Here is a 21171-nt window from a genome sequence, read left to right as displayed (position 1 = left end):
TGCCGTGCTCCCACACATCTCACGCACGCACAGAAAAGCTGTTCGCGCTCCAGTTGTTGATCACACGAATGGCAGTGATTTACACTTAACTTGGACGTTATGCATAAATACTGCTTATGACATATGGTACGCGGGACAAAACGCACTGATATATTGATGCACTGATTTAAAAATGCACACTTAAAAACTGATGTCATAAGAGCCCAGTTACATTATCACCCTAAAAATGACCATCACATTGCACAGAAAAGCGCATGTTAGAATTAGAGCCAAAACTTACCTCGATGGGCAGCCTTAAGCTGGAGCTGTGATTTTAATCTTGATATATCAACTTGTCTCGGTGTTAAATTAAGGGATTGCATGACGAAACTATTCATTTTTTTCACTGTGCGGAGCAAAGAAAGTGTTTCACTGTGAAGAGTTTGATGTCGTTGCTGTGACACCGTGTCAGCGCACGCAGCTGTGTGAACTTCCGTTCTCATAAAAGTCCCATTCAAAAATCTCTCAATAAATTACATATTAATTCAAATAAAACCCAGTAAGGTAATGACAGTAACGCCACCCATTGTAAAGAAGTAAAAGTAAAAAAAGGTAATTAGAAATTTACTTTAGTGAGAGTAAAAAGTACCCACTTTTAAACCTACTCTAAAAGTAAATCTTTTCCCAAAAAGTTACTTAAGTATATGTAACGGAGTAAATGTAACACGTTACTACCCACCTCTGGTTATACGGCCATAAAACCTTCTTCCTCTACAGGCCATTTGAAATTCCTTCTTGAATATTCAAGTCAACATTTACCTTGGTGATATTTTGCTTTCTTCCACACCCAAGAAGGTTGCTGTTGATCCATATTTAAACTTTTTTTGAATGGTGATGCCAGCTTTGTCTATTGGAAATTACAATGCCATGGCATTTCTTGTGTAATTAAATAATGTCCTCTATTAGCTTTGTTAGCTGTATTGACAGCTTATTTTTAATAGCATTTTTTTGCATTGAAATAACATTTTAATATATAATAAAATATGAATATAAAAATAAACGTACATTTTAAAAATTAAATAAGGTCCATTGTAGAGTAATTGCTTACTTTCATTTAAAATAATTACAATAAAAACAATCCTTGCATATTTAACAAACATCTACATGCAGTGGGGGTTGAATAATTATGACATGGCTGTATTTTTCACATGTATATATATATATATATATATATATATATATGTATATATATATACATATATTCTGATTAAATGTCAGAAATTGTGAAAAACTGAATATAATTGTATTTAAGGTGTATGTAAACTTCTGACTTCAACTGTGTGTGTGTGTGTGTATATATATATATATATATATATATATATATATATATATATATATATATATATATATATATATATATATATATATATATATATATATATATATATATATATATATATATATATATATATATATATAAATAAATATATACACTAGGGCTGTCAATCGCTAAAATTTTTTAATCGAATTAATTACATGTTGTCCCGATTAATTAATCGCATATACAAATATTTGCTAAGAAAGCCCCTCATATAACAATAATTCAATATATACTGATGAAATAATGATACATAGTTATCTTTAAATATTTAAAAATTATATATATATATCTATATACATATTTATATAAAAATATTCAGATAATTAAAATGCTTTACATTCCTGTAGCAGAAGAGTTAATCATTGATAAGAATGTATTCTAAAGCCGCTTTTTGTATAATGTATTGTTTACTACCATGATATTGATCTTAAGTCAATCATTGGCATACAGTTCACAACAATCCATTTCACAAGTGAATTTGTCAATCAGCTGGAGATTTATTATGAGGGCTTGTTTAAGGGCCCGTCAATTTACACCTGCGTCAGAGGTCTCGGATGTGTTGCGTCATAAACATAAAATGTTTAGGTCACTGTGTCAAGTTAAATATAGTTTAATACTCAATATTTTGAGATCCCTTAAATCGCATTTGCGCTCCTTCGAGTGTTTTGAACGCAAGAACGTAACGCATGTTTGTGTTGTTCTGCCTACTGAAGTGTTTTCTTCACTGTATAAACTGTGCATTGCTCACACAGCTGAAATTTCACTTACTGCCCTCTGGAGTAAACAGGTTTGTAGGTATGGAGGCCCAAACCTGTAAAAATAATAAATAAATAAATGTAATAATAAAAAAATTAATAAAGGAATAAATGTCTTGATAAAACAAATATAATTCGTTTTTAATTCAATTTATTCCTGAATTTATTATTGTATGACTTTATTCCTTTATTATTTTTTATATTTATTTATTCCCACATATATTTATTTCCATATTTATATATTCCCATATATATTTATTTATACATGTAATTATTTTTACTTGTCTGTGTGCAACATTGAAATGAGGGAGCCGGTCCTTACGTAGCTCCAGTGCATCATTAGTTGAGAGCTCAATAGTACTTATCGGAAGCAAATAAGATGGACGTCCCACCTTAGCACTCCCTGAGTTGCACAGATTTGGAATATGCAGGGAAACATTTTGTAGAGGGTCAAACAATCCAGGATGTGCTTCGACATTCATACCGGCCTGCAGCTCTCCTAAACCATCAATAAGCACCTCTACTCTAAATGAAACATAGTCATTTGATGCGTGGTTATCGACTTCATTCACTTCAATCGCAAGTCGCGCAACTCTCTAGATATATGTGAAGCGTCAGCTATAGATTTTTTTTATTGCAGAACTTATATATACATGCATGCATAAACGATCAGAGAAATGAAGCATGGTTGTATCTTTTACAATGAACAATCATAACAACAGAAAACGATATTATGGATTTGCGGACATCAAAATATGAAGTTATATACACAGAAAAAAAAAAAGAAACGTATATGGTTAAATCATATAATTTATGAAACTTGCTCATTTTGTGGTTTTGTTGAAGAAACAGCTCCCCATTTATTTTGTGATTGACTTACACTCTTATGTTTTTAACCCCACAAATAGCTATAGTTTACATGATATGGCTATGACCTAACGTCACATCAAAACAAGTCAAGAGTAATCGAGCACATGCTTCAATCTATGATAAACCAATGTTAAGCAGGACCAGCCCACATAATTATCATACAAGAGACAGAAATGTAAGAATAAATATAAATAAATACATGTGGGAATATTTAAATATGGAAATAAATACAGGTGGGAATAAATAAATAAATATAAAAATATATGAATGCATAAATAAATAATAATAAAAACAAAAACAAATGAAAGAATAAAAAAAGTTTTTAAGAATAAAAATAAAGAGAAAATAATAAAGGAAAAAAGTCTACAAAAATAAATTCAGGAATAACTTTCATTAAAAACGAATTAAATTTGTTTTATCAAAACATTTATTCCTTTATTTTCTTATTATTACATTTATTTATTTATATATTTATTTATTATTTTTGCAGGTTTTGTCCTCCATACGCGGGCATGCGATTAATTGCGTTAATTTTTTTATCGTGTTATTTTTTGTAAAATTAATCGCACTGAATTAACGCGTTAAATAGAAAGCCCTAATATATATCGTGAGGGATGTGCATCACCATAATTGAGGCCGATGCGCTACGCATCTCGATGCATAGCCAACAATATGATACATTAAAATACGAAGCAGCTACTGATGCAATACGATTCATCCCTATTACGATGCAGTGCGATCCAATTTCGATGAATGTGCTTTCGTGTCGGCGCTTCAAGTGTGTTCTTAAATTAGTCGTAGGCCTACTGCCTGTATAGTTTATAGAAGCATATTTTACAAACTGCATGGTTTTATAAAAATCTCCATCTCTCTTATAAAACCCAAAGTATTTCCAAAAATTGGATTTGTAATTATTTGGTGGAAGATGCAGCTCTGCTTCAGCCATATTAATCTATTTTCTGTGTCAGAGGTGTCCACACTTTTTTGCGTGATTATCTACTTTTAAATGACCAACTCAATAAGATCTACCAACTAAAAAAAAAACAGTTTCATTTAAAAAAATCATTCAGTGTTAGCACTAAACCCAAAACACCTACAGCACAATAGATTACAATAGCCAGGGCATTTATCTTATTCTGATGATTTGCACTGAATGGAATCAGACATTTTTACATAATCCGGGCAGTAGCTGCTGGCAGCTAGTCTCAAATACTGCTAGTTTCGCAATTTCGCGCTCTGTTCACAGAAACCCTTGGAAGACCGCGAACCTAGTTGTCATGGCAACTGAATAAACAAAAATCTTGCCTGGTCAAAATTTACTCGTCAAGTGCAAGTCAGACAGAAACTAAAAGAAGTTAAGACATTATATTTATTTTTATTAAAATTTTACGAAAACACAATTTCATTTTGTGCAATCTACCAGCATTGCCTTTGCGATCGTCAGGACACGCCTCGGTCTCCGTAGTGTTGTTTTATGTCATGTTCACGTAGCAGCAGTGGTGATGAGAGAACGCGCTGGAGACACCGTTTAAAGAGGAGAAATCAATCTACATATAGTATATGATAACAAATTATTGGTCACTTTCCAAATAATAAAAGTATAGCACATCTACTAATAATTATATATAAATAAATCGTTTTTATACACATACATACATACATACATACAGTTGAAGTCAGAAGTGTATTTGCACTTTTTGCACCGAACTACTTTAATCTCTAGAAGACAGAATGCGTCTACTTCCTGAGCGGTATGATGGCTTTGTGGTCCCATGGTGTTTATGCTCAAGTACTTCAGATGAACCTGGTACCTTCAGGCATTTGGAAATTGCTCCCAAGGATGATCCAAACTTGTGGAGGTCCACAGTTTTTCTGAGGCCTTGGTTGATTTCTTTTGATTTTCCTATGATATCTAGCAAAGAGGCTTTGAGTTTGAAGGTAGGCCTTAAAGTACACTGGTGCACCTCCAATTGACTCCAATTAGTCTATCAGAAGCTAATTGCCTAAATGCTTGACGTCATATTCTGAAAATTTTCAAGCTGCTTAAAGGCACAGTTAACTTGGTGTATGTAAACTTCTGACCCACTGGAATTGTGATATTGTCAATTAAAATTGAAACGATCTGGCTGTATAAAATTGTTGGAAAAATTACTTGTGTCATAAATGAGTTTTAATGACTTCAGCCTTAGTGTATGTAAACCTCTGACTTCAGCTGTGTGTTGAAGTCTCTCTCTCTCTCTCTCTCACACACACACACAAACACACACACACACACACACACACACACACAGTTGTGTTTCCATGTTTTATGGGGACTTTCCATAGACATAATGGTTTTTATACTGTACAAACTTTATATTCTATCCCCTAAACCTAACCCAACCCCTAAACCTAACCCTCACAGAAAACGTTCTGCATTTTTACATTTCCAAAAAACATAATTTAGTATGATTTATAAGCTGTTTTCCTCATGGGGACCGACAAAATGTCCCCACAAGGTCAAAAATTTCGGGTTTTACTATCCATATGGGGACATTTCGTCCCCACAAAGTGATAAATACACACACACACACACACACACACAAACACACACACACACACACACACACACACAGTTGTGTTTCCATGTTTTATGGGGACTTTCCATAGACATAATGGTTTTTATACTGTACAAACTTTATATTCTATCCCCTAAACCTAACCCAACCCCTAAACCTAACCCTCACAGAAAACGTTCTGCATTTTTACATTTCCAAAAAACATAATTTAGTATGATTTATAAGCTGTTTTCCTCATGGGGACCGACAAAATGTCCCCACAAGGTCAAAAATTTCGGGTTTTACTATCCATATGGGGACATTTCGTCCCCACAAAGTGATAAATACACGCTACACACACACACACACACACACACACACACACACACACACACACACACACACACACACACACACACACACACACACACACACACACACGGTGTTAATATATACATATATATATATATATATATATATATATATATATATATATATATATATATATATATAATGAAACGGTTGTTCACTCTTCTGTACACTTAGGACAAAATCTTAAATAGCAGTGTAAAAAAACATTTGTGGAAACATATGCTAAATAGGATTTGTCCAGCACCATCCAGCTGATTTAAAACTAAATCCCTGGGGTACCATCTTAATGCATTTTGACATAGAACTTTCATTATGGTAATGAAGTCTGTCCCCTCTGCAAACTGCTACCAAGGGCATTGGTTCTTATCCTGTCTCTTTCTGTCTCTGTTTTACACACTCTGTTTCTTGATAAAGTGGAGAGGGTAATATATAGGTAGACATGAAGATGCTGATGTGTGCCCTACTCATTAAAATGTCTTCAATAGTAATGCACTCTCTATATATTCTTCTGTTTCTGTCAAAATGCATGTATTTCCTTCTCAGTTAAGAAAACAAAACAAAATGTAACATTATTGCCTTTTTTTTTTTTCAATTTGGAATGCCTAATTCCTTAGGTCTTCGTGGTGGCGCGGTTACTCACCTCAATCCGGGTGGCGGAGGACAAGCCTCAGTTGCTTCCGCTTCTGAGACAGTCAGTCCGCACATTTTATCACGTGGCTCGTTGTGCCTGACACCACGAAGACTCACTGCATGTGGAGGCTCATGCTACTCTCTGCGATCCACGCACAACTTACCATTGGCCCCATTGAGCAAGAACCACTAATCGCGACCACGGGGATGTTATCCCATGTTACTCTACCCTCCCTAGTACCCGGGCCAATTTGGTTGCTTTGGTTGCTCCAGGAGACCTGACTTGAGTCACTCAGCACACCCTGGATTCAAACTTGTGACTCCAGACACAATATAAAGATAGAAATACACTAAATAGCACCAATGCAAGTAACATTAAATGTTTCCCAAAGTCTAAGTGGGAGGTTGACTTATTGAAAAAAACTATTCATTGCAATGGGCATTAAATCTCTTAAACCCTCATACTCTAATTACTTTATAATTTAATTTTGACTGCTCTATTCATTTATAATCCAGATTAAACAGGAATAAAGTTCTTAGATTAAGAAAAAACCTCTGAATATACCCTTGTTACTCCTGCTCTATGTTTGGCTCTTCAGCCTAGATACTAAAAGCCCATATTATAAAATGTAAAAAAACAACTGCCGTAGCAATATCTTTCAGTGGGTGCACCGCTTGAAAATGTAATGTTCAATTTCCTGTGTCTGAGAATAGGGTGATGTTGTCAGTACACAAACACACACACACGCGCACACACACACACACACACACACACACACACACACACACACACACACACACACACACACACTCCCTGTGGCAGCATTATTATGTCCTTTATTGTAAAGCAATGAGTTATTTGATGTCACTCTCACATGTTTTCCAACTATGTGAAACAGATAGTCAATAAACCTCCATTGCTCTAATTTATCATCTGCTTGACTGTGGTTGGCTGTAATGCTCCCTTTCTCTCTCTCTCGTTTAGTTTTTTTTTGCACTTGCTCTTAAGAAAAAGAGTGAGAGGAAAAGTAACTTCTCATTGGTTCTTTCATAATCCACATTGCCAGGAGATGTGCTTAGATGAAGAAAGAAGCTGCATAATACTGCATATAGATGTTATAGAACTTTGTGTTTTTCTGCTTCTGCTGGTCGGGTTACAACACCATTGAATCTTCTAGAAGTAAATAAGTATATGTCCTTTAACTGCTTAGTTGTGAAATGGGAATAATAATAAGATCTGAAGTTTGAATAGACCTGTGATGTCCAGCGTTAGGATGGTTGGCTGGTGGATCAGTGAATTTGACTGGCCTTGAACCTGCTATTGAATTCCATTTCCATTTGTGCAGAAACTATCAGGCTCTGAACACTCTTGATGCATTGTTGGTTGTTTGTTGTGTTCGTTGTATATTTCCCCAAAATTTTGATGGATTCAGAATCAGGTTAATCTCTGATATTTTAAGGGATAGTTAACCCAAAAATGAAAGTTCTGTCATCATTTACTCACCCTCATGTTGTGCAAAACCTGTATGACTTTCTTTGTTTGTGGAACACAAAAAGAAAACAGCAGATCAAACAATCTGCTAGATAACTCCTTTTGTGTTCCATGCAAGAAAGCGCATCATACAGGTTTGGATGACGAGTGTGAGTAAATTATTCCAAAATGTGAATTTTTAGGTGAACTATCCATGGACGTGGAGTGGATCATGTGAATCTCTGATTCATATCCATGTTGTACACCAACATAGGAATACATTTTATTCATATTACCTCTAGCATGAAGACCGTCTCAGTTCTTTGTCCATTCCTCATGCTCTGTACTGTAAGTAGATAGGCAGATATGTGCAAAAAGCTTTTTGTTCTGCTTTGTCATGAGTGAACAATAGATTTATAATCCTCATGTTTCAGACCCCCCAACCAGTGTCCCAGTTTCCCACAATTGATGCTGCTTCACGCTGTAAATCAATATGGATTAACCAGACCTGTGTGAATCGCTGTGACTGCTCAGATAAATAATTTTCTTTCTCAAACAAGTCGTCTCTTACTCTATTTTTCCAGATCTTGCTCAATGTAATTGTTTGATTTTTTAGACATTTAGAGCTCTGGTGTAAGTGTTTGTAATTAGATCTGCAAATTGGCCTCAGGACAGCCAGAATTAATTTTGAGATGGTTGCTTTATGTCATTAAAGCTGAAGTGTGTAACTTTTTCTGTGGTAAAAAAATGTTCTCTTATCCCAGATTAATATGCAGAGAAAACTACAAGTAAGGCATTCATAGGTTTATTTTCTCAAAAACTGTAAAAACTTTGTGCCGCATAATAATAAGTGATTTATAATGGTGCTCTTACAGAAATATGAGTACCACATTTTCACTTTTCAACCCACCAGAATGCTTGCCACTTTACCTTTGATTGTAAGTGCATTACAACAACCAAATTTTTGGGCTGACATTTTTTTCCCTCAACTATACCAAAATGTCCAATATCTTTCCATCCTGCTTGAGGTTTCTCTAGTGTGTGAAACCTGAAATGCCACATCTTTTTTCCCCAGGTTATACGGTTGGGAAATTTTGGGAAAATAAATAAAAAATGAGAGACACAGAGAGCCTTTTAAAGGTGTTGCATAACAAAAGGCCACAGTGACTAGATGCCTTCATTTCTTTGTGTTGGTGTGTAAAAGAGAATGCAGTGTCTTTCGGTTTGACATAATTGTTTGTCTTTGCTGTGCTGATCAGGCACAAGAGAGCTCAGATCGACAAGGAAAAGCTGCTCATCTTTTAAAGCAGTCCAGTCCCTGGGGAGGTACAAAGGCAGAGAGATAGAGCCTTGGAGAGGTAGAGAAGGTTAGAGAGGGAGGGGTTTGTGAGACAACCAGCAGCCAGCCACTTTGCTGAATGGCACAGCAATCCAATGAGAAGACGGACTTACTAGAGAGAAGCAGCATCGTATATTCCATCCCTCCCTTCCTTATGCTGCCCTCTTCTCTTTTTTCGTTTGTCTCCACACCGTTTCACATCTCTACCAGTTAGGCTTAGCTACTCTAATGTTGTCAAGGATACAGAGAGAGATTCAGCCTCCCCCTTTTACAATGTAGAGCGCAAATGAGCGAGTGAGCGATAGAGAGGAAGAAAGAGTCTGACGGAGCAAAAGAGGTCGAGAGTGAACAGGGATGCTGAGGGCTGAGCGTAAATAGCCTCATGCTCCTGATGCCATCTGGTCCAGCTTTACTACAGCAAAGCAGCCTGTGTCAGCCAGCCAACTTCCATTCTTCTGTCCTGACGCCAGCCCAAGGGCCTTCAGGACGAAAAGACGTGGAGGAACAGGAGGTACAGGAGGGGGGAGGAGGAGGGCAACGGGTGCCAGTGGAGATCATATAGCAGAGGATGGGAGCAGTGGAGTCCGCTGAGAACGGACAGCCCCCCTGTCCCTCGCTGGAGCGCCCTGAGAGCATGTGAGTAAGAACAGAGGAGAGGGGAAGGCTCTTGATGATCTCATTGTCGTCGCTGGTGTTGTTGTTTTGGTGGAAGTGTCTATTACCAAATGTACAGCTCACCTGTTTTGAGCCTCTGTTGAATAACTGTGATTGAATGCATGTGAGTATACTTTCAGTGATGCATGTGTAACCATTCACATAATCATTCAAATCCTTGCAAGTGTTTGTCAGAGATAGAAAATCGCCAATCACAAATGAAGAGAATTGTTATTGTTTGGTCTTTGTGGTGTCATGATCATGCATGATGATTATTTACATATACCATGTGTTGGGAGTAGAAAGGCTCTTGTGTGTGTGCATTTTAAAATTTCTGTGTAGTCTGCATATGTGTGTGTATTCCAGTCTGAAGGTCTTGAAGACGTCTGTTTGGGGAAGTAATTACTATATTTAATAAGGGAGAGATGTGTGTGTTTTGGTGGGGGATGGAGGCTAATGCTTCAACATTGAGAGGAAGAAAGCAAGAGAGCGAGAGAGAGATGGTGCTGAAATAGAACACTGAGATGTGTTGGAGGAAAGGGGGGAGGGGCAAGACAGAGAGTTTTTTATGTTGTAGATACTCAGAAAAGGCAGATTTAGAAAGACTCACTTACATTTTGTGTAAGTATAGGTGGAAGAGTTTTTCTATAGTAACATCTCATTGTGATTTTGACAACAATAGGCTGAAAGATTTTATGCTATATTCTGTTTTTGCTTATCGATAATAGAATCAATGCTGACCGAAACTGTACGTACTGTTGAACATTTAGGCGCATTTGAGCTCCAGTCTCAGGGAGAAATGTCCACAGAGTGGTGCCTAAAACAAGTTATAAAGGAATTACATATTTTATCAACCATATGCCCTAACCAAAACCCCAACCCTAAACCTAAACGTCTGTAGAGAATATTGTTTTAAATGTCTGATGGGGGATGGCCCTTGGTAACTCTGTAATACAGGGTTAAATTCAGGGTTATGGAACATTCAGAAGCAACATGTCGTGGTCTTGGTCATGTTGTGGTGTAGGCTTACTGTAAATTTGTGTCCAGCCACTTGAACTGTATAAAGTATACTGTATCTTTGTATCCAAAGCATATGGTTATGTTTTAGTCATTATACTGTATTTTAATCTTATCTCATCAGTCACAATGGTCATTTTATTATTGGAACTGACCATTGTGCAAAAATGTCTGTAATTTGTTGCTATAAGCAACACAGCTGGGGATGATGGGGAAGTTTAAAGTTGCATGAGCTCTGAAGTGTACTACCACCATACAGTGCTGCTCATTCAGCTATGACTAACACTGCTTTAAGCATGTCTAAAGTTTGGCTTATGCAATCCCTTTTGAGAGTTCTTATATAACAGCAATACACCTGCAAAGTTTACGTGGCAGTTTGAACCTCAACTCTAAAAACTTTTATATCAGTTTATATACACTGGGTTGACCTAACAATATTAATGGCTTATACAATACATTCTGATGGTAGACATTTCTAACATGAGCTTGGAAGCTATAAATCTGGCATTAATTATTGAAAATGTGTTATTTTTTACATGCAAATCTTGCAGTCATTGTATGATGCATGTTTTGCTTGCATTATTTTTTGTGGCATTCAGTTTTCTCTACATAGAAACTGTCATGCACTTGCATTAGACAAAGGTCACCGTCTACAGCGTTTGATTGCATGTGCATAAGCAGAATTTTATATATTCAACAGAGAAATGTGGCTTCATAATTTCCAATCCCATATGTGTATCTTACTTTGTTATCAGTTTTACTAAATACCAGCTTTACTTAAACTTAATGTAAAGCACATACTCAATTGACCCTGTGCACCTTTGGCATAAAATCTATAATTTTCAATCTTCAAACCTGAGCTAATCCTTGTTATTGTCTATTTAGTTTTTTTTTTTTTCAGATAGACTTTGTTAAATGGTTTGGGATCATGACTTCTTTGTCTATGGATCTTACACCAGGCTGTCTGGGTCTACTTAAATCCTTTTATTAGTTTAGTAGAATTTAATAGACATCTTTAGTGTGATTGTCAGGTTTGAGATTTCTTTCAGTAGCCAGGGACCAAGTTCACTCCAAATTTTCCTCCAGTGGTTTATTTACAATGCTTTCATCCAGCTTCTGTCCAAATAGTGCTACTCAACCTTAGCTGGTTCAAAAGCCACTGATAAAGTTTTGTTTACAGAGCTATATTTAAAAGCATCCGCATGCACTGAATGTTGGTTTCATGGTGTGTTTTTTTTTTTTACACCCCACGAAATCAAAATGGGAGTTTTTTTTTTGTCCATCAGGTTTGAGGTAAGTGATTTCATGCTAAGCTAAGCATCAAATATGTGAGGCTGTAAACATGTGACTAGTACTTGAATTCACAGATCTACATTTCAACATCTCTGTGTGTTTGCCACTGATTGCCATTAACTAGGAGCACATTTACATATTTTCTAGCCAGCCACCACTTCTGTGACTTCCTTGATATCTGGGAAATGTTGTTGTAAAACTCAAAGCTAATGAAAAGGTTTTGTCATTCAATGGGTACAGATGAAACAGTGCATGAGATCTTCACACTGTCTTTTGACAACCATGTTCCAAAATGAGCAACATGGGGTAAGTAATTTTTTAGATTTCCCGGGTAGATCTAATGATGCATGCATACTGTATGACTGAGTCTGGTACTGTCTGCATGTGTCCCTCAACACTCCTTAAAGCCTTTAAGACCCTGAAGTAATCTCAGTGCCGCAGGAGAACCAGAACACATAAAGTATTGAGAGCATGCCTGAATTATTTGAATGTTCTCATAGTGAAAGCTGGTACATCACTGCATCATTTTAGAGAGGAAGAGAGTAAACAGTTCTTTGCTGAGGAACCTAGTTTTAATGGCTGTCCTATAAAACATTTTTTTTCTATTGACATCCAGCATTTCAGATATGAAAAAGGCTTAAATGTGATATTTAAAACTGACGTCAACATTTTTCATTGTTAAAATGCTTTCTGCGATCCCGGCTTAATATGCAAAGGCAACTGTAAGTCATTTGTTGGTTGATTCCACCATAATAGTGTGAACACTGTGTCTACCAAAACATTGCTCTGTTTGTTTGAGATTACTGACCAGCCTAAGATGGCAATATTGGCTCAACCAATGGTCTGTTTGAGTTTCTGTTTGTCGACCAATAGCAGAATGTTCAGGAAACCTGTTGTTTATACTAATTATCCTGGCAATTCTGTTTGGTGACTCTAGTTTCACAGAAATTATACACTTCACCTTAAATAACCTGTAATATATCTGTAGTGTTTTGGTTTTGCGTCGCATTATGTATCTTAAACTGAATCATGGATAATCAAGACGGTAAGGATTTTATCCATTCCATACTGATATACAGTAACAGCAACTTGAGTTGCCATGGATTACATTTATGACACTAAATAAAAAGTAGAAATGTAGGAACTTCTAAGGGATGGAAACATGGCATGCAAGAAGGGTAAACAAACAGTAGGTTGAAGGGAACATGGCTGTGTTCACGGCCAGTATCGTTCTCCCTCTGTTACTGTTTTCTTTTGTCTCCCTCTCCTGGTCATTCTGTGTCATTACCACAGTAGGGGGAAAATACTTTCGGTCCTCCTGCATAAAATGGGCAAATTACACCATTTATATATTTTTAAAGATTTGATCAAGATTTATCAAGATCATATTTTTTAATTCACTATAAGTGGCTTTAATTATGCTTGTAATTAGCCTACGCTTCACTATAATTATGCTTGTAATGATGGAGAGTTACAATCACATACACTCTCCTAAAGGATTATTAGGAACACCATACTCATACTGTGTTTGACCCCCTTTCGCCTTCAGAACTGCCTTAATTCTACGTGGCATTGATTCAACAAGGTGCTGAAAGCATTCTTTAGAAATGTTGGCCCATATTGATAGGATAGCATCTTGCAGTTGATGGAGATTTGTGGGATGCACATCCAAGGCACGAAGCTCCCGTTCCACCACATCCCAAAGATGCTCTATTGGGTTGAGATCTGGTGACTGTGGGGGCCATTTTAGTACAGTGAACTCATTGTCATGTTCAAGAAACCAGTTTGAAATGATTCGAGCTTTGTGACATGGTGCATTATCCTGCTGGAAGTAGCCATCAGAGGATGGGTACATGGTGGCCATAAAGGGATGAACATGGTCAGAAACAATGCTCAGGTAGGCCGTGGCATTTAAACGATGCCCAATTGGCACTAAGGGGCCTAAAGTGTGCCAAGAAAACATCCCCCACACCATTACACCACCACCACCAGCCTGCACAGTGGTAACAAGGCATGATGGATCCATGTTCTCATTCTGTTTACGCCAAATTCTGACTCTACCATCTGAATGTCTCAACAGAAATCGAGACTCATCAGACCAGGCAACATTTTTCCAGTCTTCAACTGTCCAATTTTGGTGAGCTCTTGCAAATTGTAGCCTCTTTTTCCTTTTTGTAGTGGAGATGAGTGGTACCCGGTGGGGTCTTCTGCTGTTGTAGCCCATCCGCCTCAAGGTTGTGCGTGTTGTGGCTTCACAAATGCTTTGCTGCATACCTCGGTTGTAACGAGTGGTTATTTCAGGCAAAGTTGCTCTTCTATCAGCTTGAATCAGTCGGCCCATTCTCCTCTGACCTCTAGCATCAACAAGGCATTTTCAGCCCACAGGACTGCCGCATACTGGATGTTTTTCCCTTTTCACACCATTCTTTGTAAACCATAGAAATGGTTGTGTGTGAAAATCCCAGTAACTGAGCAGATTGTGAAATACTCAGACCGGCCCGTCTGGCACCAACAACCATGCCACGCTCAAAATTGCTTAAATCACCTTTCTTTCCCATTCTGACATTCAGTTTGGAGTTCAGGAGATTGTCTTGACCAGGACCACACCCCTAAATGCATTGAAGCAACTGCCATGTGATTGGTTGATTAGATAATTGCATTAATGAGAAATTGAACAGGTGTTCCTAATAATCCTTTAGGTGAGTGTACAATCTGATGCAGTGTTGCGTCACCTCAGTGTGCAATATTTTCTTCATTTATTAACAGAAGTTTATATAGTGCAGTTCATTGTAATAGCTAATGACTGATAACACCTTTCTTCTTGTTATTTCCTTAATTTGTTATTTCCTTAATTTCCTCTCTGTCAGAGTAATGGCTTTTATATATTTATTTATTTTTTTATACAGGTTAGCTTTGTCACATTCACAGCAGTGTTTGTGACTGAAACCCAGCACTGTCTGTTCTGTGCCAGAAAGTTCGGCTGTTTCTAGGCAGACAGACTCACCCAAAAACCAATCACCTTCTTGTTACATTTCCCCTCAGCCTTTCACATCACATCTGAAGTATTATTATTGCATATGTTTACTAAAAGCAGAAATGTGCATTGATCTTGTAGTGTATGCAGATACTAGCAGTCATAGTCAGATGATTACCCTATTTGTGCCAAAGCACCAGTCCTGCATTTACAATTTATAATTGGCGAGAATACATATTTGCAAATACTCCTGTCTCAGTGGCAGTAATAAAAGATGTTCAGTAAGATATTTCAATGAAACAGATATGTATTATGTGTAGAGGGGAGTTTTGGATATGAAGACTAAGATGTGGGAGAATCATTCTTCCTTTTTTTAAAACCCCCGAGTGGAGCATAAGCTTGATTATACAACATTTTACCTAATTTCCTCAGCAGACTTTTCAGAAATAAATCATATTTTTATTTTCCCATACCGCTAAATAAATGGTATGCCTTTTTGTGCTAACAGACTTTGTGCAAAAGAGAAGGGGGTTTGAGGCTCCTGCCAAGATTTTCTGCAAGCTGCCAGTATGTGTTGTCTAGCACATGGGAGCATATGTCTAGAGAGCACTGTCACCATGGCAACAGTGTGCTTGCCAGATATGTGAAAATGTCCTCACACAGGGCAGAAATGCTCATCAACTGTTAATTATCTCATCTCATCAAATTCAGTGTGCCATTAACACACTGAAAACTGTACAATTAGACAGGATCTCTGAAAATTAAACTGGATCACTCTCTTGAAAAAAAAGTGTTCTTTGCAATCAGAATAATTATCTGCATAATGATTTACTGTAATCTTCTTATGGCCATACATAAAATAATTATATGTATTGTTCTAATTTCCTCTATCAAATAAGGGCATGAAATACCACTGATCTTGGCATTGATCTACTCAGTATGAATATTATTGGAACCTCTATTTTGTCCATTGATTTATTCCCCTAATGATCCACCATTGCACATGAAGATCCCAGGGTTCCCTTTTTGCACAGTGTAAGTTTAAGCATTTGGGATGACATCATGTTATTGCTCATCCTCTTCTGTGTATTGCTGCAACTCAAATGTCCTGACAAGGAGAAAACATTTGTAGTCTTTTATATGTTATTTCAAATCAAATCAAATCACTTTATTGTCACACTACCATGTACACAAGTGCAACAGTAGGTGAAAGTCTTGTGTGCAGTTCCGAGCAACATAGCAGTCATGACAGTGACGAGACATATACCAATTACAATAAACAACATATTTACACAACACAATTTACATATCAAATGTACACATACTTACACAACACAATACTAATATACAATGTACAGTTAACAATACACACAATATAGAATACACATACAATAACAAATAAATAAATAAGACCATATAAAAATATATAAAAATGTATATATGCAGTAGTTATATTGTGGAGAAAATATTTGACAGTCCAGTGTGAGATAATAAGATGAAGATTAATAAAGTACAGTGCTGATTATTGATCGTGAGAGATCAAGTGTTCAAAAGTCTGATTGCTTGGGGGAAGAAGCTATCATGTAGTCAGCTGGTGTGGGTCCTATGTGTATTATAAACATACTGTAGGTATGTAAATTAATGAATCATGCTTGATAGATCACCCATTATAGACTACTGGAAAAATATTATTTGGCACCATGGAATTGTATGAGAACACCACCACTTTTGAAATAATTCATGTGAAAGAGATAGTTCACAAAAAATTATTTACTTTTCCTCATGTTGTTCCGTCACCATTCACTTAAAGTTTATGGAAAAAGGATGCAATGAATGAACTATTCTACGAAGTAGAAGCAATAGACCTTAGTCACAACAGCAGCATCCTTTTTTTTGACAGCAATGAAAACGAGGCTGTGAGGGATAGACATAAAATCTCTTCCATGGGTTATACAGTTGTTTAAAGGGTTTTTGGATCGTTCCACTGCTAACCATTGAAAAAATAATAATTTTCCAAGAAATTTCAGTTGACAAAAAACTCCAGACAACACGATCTAGGCGCTTTTTGATGGCATTATACAGAGCATGTCATTGAATAGATGGCAAGTCTATCCCTCACAGCCTCGTTTTCATTTCCATCAAAAATCAAAGATGGCACTACTGTGAATAAGGGCTATGAGAGTTCTATGTGGTTTATGCTTGTTAGGTGTGCACTAGATCTTTTCAGATAAAATGTAGAATCACACTTGCTAAAAAGACCAGCTTTGACCAGTCTAGGCTGGTGAATGCTACTTTGGTGCTGTTCCAACTGGTTGGGACCAGCCATGCTTTTCATAACCAGCTTAGCTGGTAAAGCAGGTTGACCAAGGATGTCTTGCTGGTTAAGCTAGTGAAATGACTGACGGGGACACCAGAACACCAGTATGGGGACCAGCAGTCTTTTTTATCAGGGACTAGGTGTGTTCACTGCACTCAAGTCAAAGCATCAATACATTAATCAGAGTTTGATGCAACAAAACTGAGTGTATGACTCGAGCACAGAGAAGTAGAGCCACCTCCACACTACTATATTTTCTTTTGAAAACGCATTGATTTTGCTATGTTTACATCTCTCATCTACACTAGAATTACAATAGGCATGTAAAAACACTTTCTAGTAATGCAAACTTTGGAAAACGATGACCTTAAGAAATGGAAAATGTACATTTAAAACGGATTAGTATGCATGTGGCCTGAGAGATAGAGAGACAAAGATGGGCAAGAGGAGGAAAGAAAATGCTTACAATATAGGCTAAAAAAACCCTGCTTTTGTTATCTTTGAGCATATATCGTTAAACTACAGCAGCCAGAGTTGGATGTCTGCTTTTCTGCTCACTGTGGGGGAGGGAAAACATGTCTGAGACTGGAGAGAGAGAGAGAGAGAGAGAGAGAGAGAGAGGTGCAGTGAGTCTGCAAGAGGCGAGGATCTGCAACCAGTTCCATTGGGATAAAGCCCACCATCAGTAAGAGACAGATAGAGCGGAGAGTGCAGGATATTAAAAAGGAGGCATGGAGAAAACTTAATGCACAAAACGATACAATTGATAGAGGAGTAATCAGCATTAGGTTAAGCTGTAATTGCCTGCAGACATGGCAGTGAGCGCATGGCAGGCTCTGTCTCCACTGCAGTGGGCTCGCTGGGGCTGGGACACTCTGCTGGGTGGGACACCAGGAGATGATGGAGCTAACCCAACACTAGGGCTCCTCCGGCACATCAGCCGGAGCTCTAAAAATGACTACATGATCCAAGGCAGGCAGAGGTGAGCGTGGGGTAACCGCAGGGAGAGGCGATCAAGGACAGGGACTAATGCGGTGACACTGGGTGGGGGGGTCTGCACATCTGTCTGTGGATGCGCCTTTGTTGCTGTATTTCAACTGCTGCTGAATATATACAAATATATCCAACATGTTGTTATCTACCTTCAACTGTCTTTTTGGATGCACATTGTTTTTTCCTCATAAAAACCCATATTTTGTTGTATCAAAGTTAAAAAAAATCTGCATTATCAATATGAGCTAAAATTACAATATAATGTGTTATATATGTGTACAAATGATCAAAGAGCCCTCCTCTTTGATATTTTGTTGGTTATAATTAAATTAATTAAAATAGTGAATGAGAGAGAAATAAGCTAAAACACGTATTCTCGGCTGAGCTGAGAATACGTGTTTGAGCTTCCTTTATTGGTCTCTTAGCTGCAGGTTCAGCGTTTTAATTTCCATCCATAATCTACCAGGGACTAATAGAAAGGAGCATATGCTGTTGCAGGCCTTTGTTTATAAGGTTTGGAACACCATGAATGATTGTTTAATATGGGAATAGCTGAATTTATTTGATCATCTAGTACAAATATTAGCTATGATGTCCAGTTTAATGTTGCCTCATTCAATTATATTAATTTGTTTGTCCACATTTGAGAGCTTGATTGGATGTACAGCTTTGTATGGAGACACAAACCAGATCCGATGTTTGATATTATATTTAATCTACTCTTCATTCTCTTCTGTAGGAGCTCAGACTCAGACGGAGCATTCGAAACCCCTGAGTCCACTACCCCTGTGAAGTCTGCTTCCCCGCCATTGCCTGCAACAGAGCCACCTGGCACCTGCTCAGAGACATTGTCTTTAGGACATACAGGTGAGAGAGAAGGGCTATATTTGGACCTCCATTTCATCACAACACACAGCACAAATGATCTTAAAGGGTTATTTCACCTAAAAATTTAAATACTGTCATAATTTTTTCACCCTCATGGCAATTGTCCGTGGAATATACAGAAGAATATTGACACTGCTCTCATAAAGACTGAGGCTGTTAGTCCCTAACATTTAGCCTAACATTTCCCTTTGTGTTGCACAGAAGAAAGAAAATCTTTGGAACAAGGAGAAGGTGAGTACATTTTTCATTTTAGGATGAACTATCCCTTTAAATTTTTGTTGGTTTGAGCTTTAATGAAAGCATACAGATGTTTCTTCATCCTATCATACTTACAAGTTTCTTTTCATGCCTTTTTAGCAGTTCTTGCTTATTTTGTTAATTACCACCATGTAGCTCTGTACAAAAACTTTAATTCCAAGAAAAAGCTGGAAAAGACTGCCATGGAATTTCATTTCCATTAATGACTGGAGTACAACCTGCTCCCAGCTCTTTGTTATTGAATACTCCAGTGTTTCACAAACTGGGATACGCATACCTCTGGGGGTACGTGAGATGACAATGGGTGTACGCAAATAAAATTCATTTAATTTCATCACAGTCTTAAATAATATTCAAACCCAGTTCATGTATTTCTCACTGGCAAAATTAATTTTGTGTGCCCTCTAGTGTAGAAACACCAAAATGGTTGTGTCATAAAGGTCAGATAAATATGCAATGGAATTACCTTTTATCTTTTGTGTTTGAAAAAATACATCTACTTATGCGTCGTGCGTCACACAAGTATCTATTTTTTGCTTCACTGTTTTGCTGGACTCGCACATGTCAGTCGTCCATGGTTTTTGCTTGTCTATTTTTTTTTTTCGCAGTTTAAAACGTTATTTGTATTTAAGGTTAGATGCACAGGGAGTTTTGATTCAGATGGTAAAAGTTCATAAGCTTTGATGACAGTTACCAGACATCCGTTGTGGCCAAATAAGTTTCCACATTCTCATGCAGTAATTTTCACTCACATTTGCTTGCATGCTAGAGACCTGTTATTACATTATTGCATGATGTTTTTTCAGCAGATGAGCTGAACCTTGCTAACAGTGTCAAATGTGACATAAAAGCACCTTGAGCTGACCGCGCAAATTGCACAGATACTTAACCCGCAATGCTCGAAGTCGGCCCCCGTCGGGATCTGTTTCCCCCAGCAGATCTGTATGGGGGGACCAGTATCTGACGGTAACATTCTCCGCTTTCAGATCCCAGGCACAAACCTAAGCCTAACCCTTCCCTTCCCTTCCCTACCCTACCATACCCTAACCCACACTACCCTACCTACCCTAAACATTACCATAACCCCATACCCTATCAGGGCTAGGGGGAAACATATTCCGATGGGGAACACAATTCGATATAACTCCGGCAATGCCACACCTGCAATGATGCACAATTCCAGGCACCGAACCAAACGCTATTCTTGTGTACTGCAATGCAATGAGGGGGGATTTTTCCAAGTTTTCAAGTTATGCAATTATATCATATCTAGCATACCCATCTCAATCGGTAAGTCATTTATTCAATATGTACAGTATATGATTAATTAATGTACAAATATAACATGTTTAATATAAGGGAGGTGTTTTACAAAAATAATTGTGTTAAATATAGATATTTTCAAAATACATTATGTGAATGTTATCTATGCATTAGAGAGGG

At 37.3% G+C, this 21171-nt stretch overlaps 1 protein-coding gene across 1 annotated transcript in view; it reads left to right on the top strand.

The window, feature by feature from the left end:
* LOC127660603 (uncharacterized) overlaps nt 1-21171 on the top strand; it is a 66970-nt gene that overhangs the window by 24681 nt on the left and 21118 nt on the right. The window contains 2 exon segments of the mRNA XM_052150923.1: nt 19322-19449; nt 19672-19701. Coding sequence (XP_052006883.1) covers nt 19322-19449; nt 19672-19701 — 158 coding nt within the window.

Source organism: Xyrauchen texanus, chromosome 20 (genome assembly GCF_025860055.1).
Source record: "Xyrauchen texanus isolate HMW12.3.18 chromosome 20, RBS_HiC_50CHRs, whole genome shotgun sequence".
NCBI classification, from domain to species: domain Eukaryota; kingdom Metazoa; phylum Chordata; class Actinopteri; order Cypriniformes; family Catostomidae; genus Xyrauchen; species Xyrauchen texanus.
Note: the sequence above shows the minus strand (reverse complement) of the source record. Positions and strands in the feature narration are given on the sequence as shown.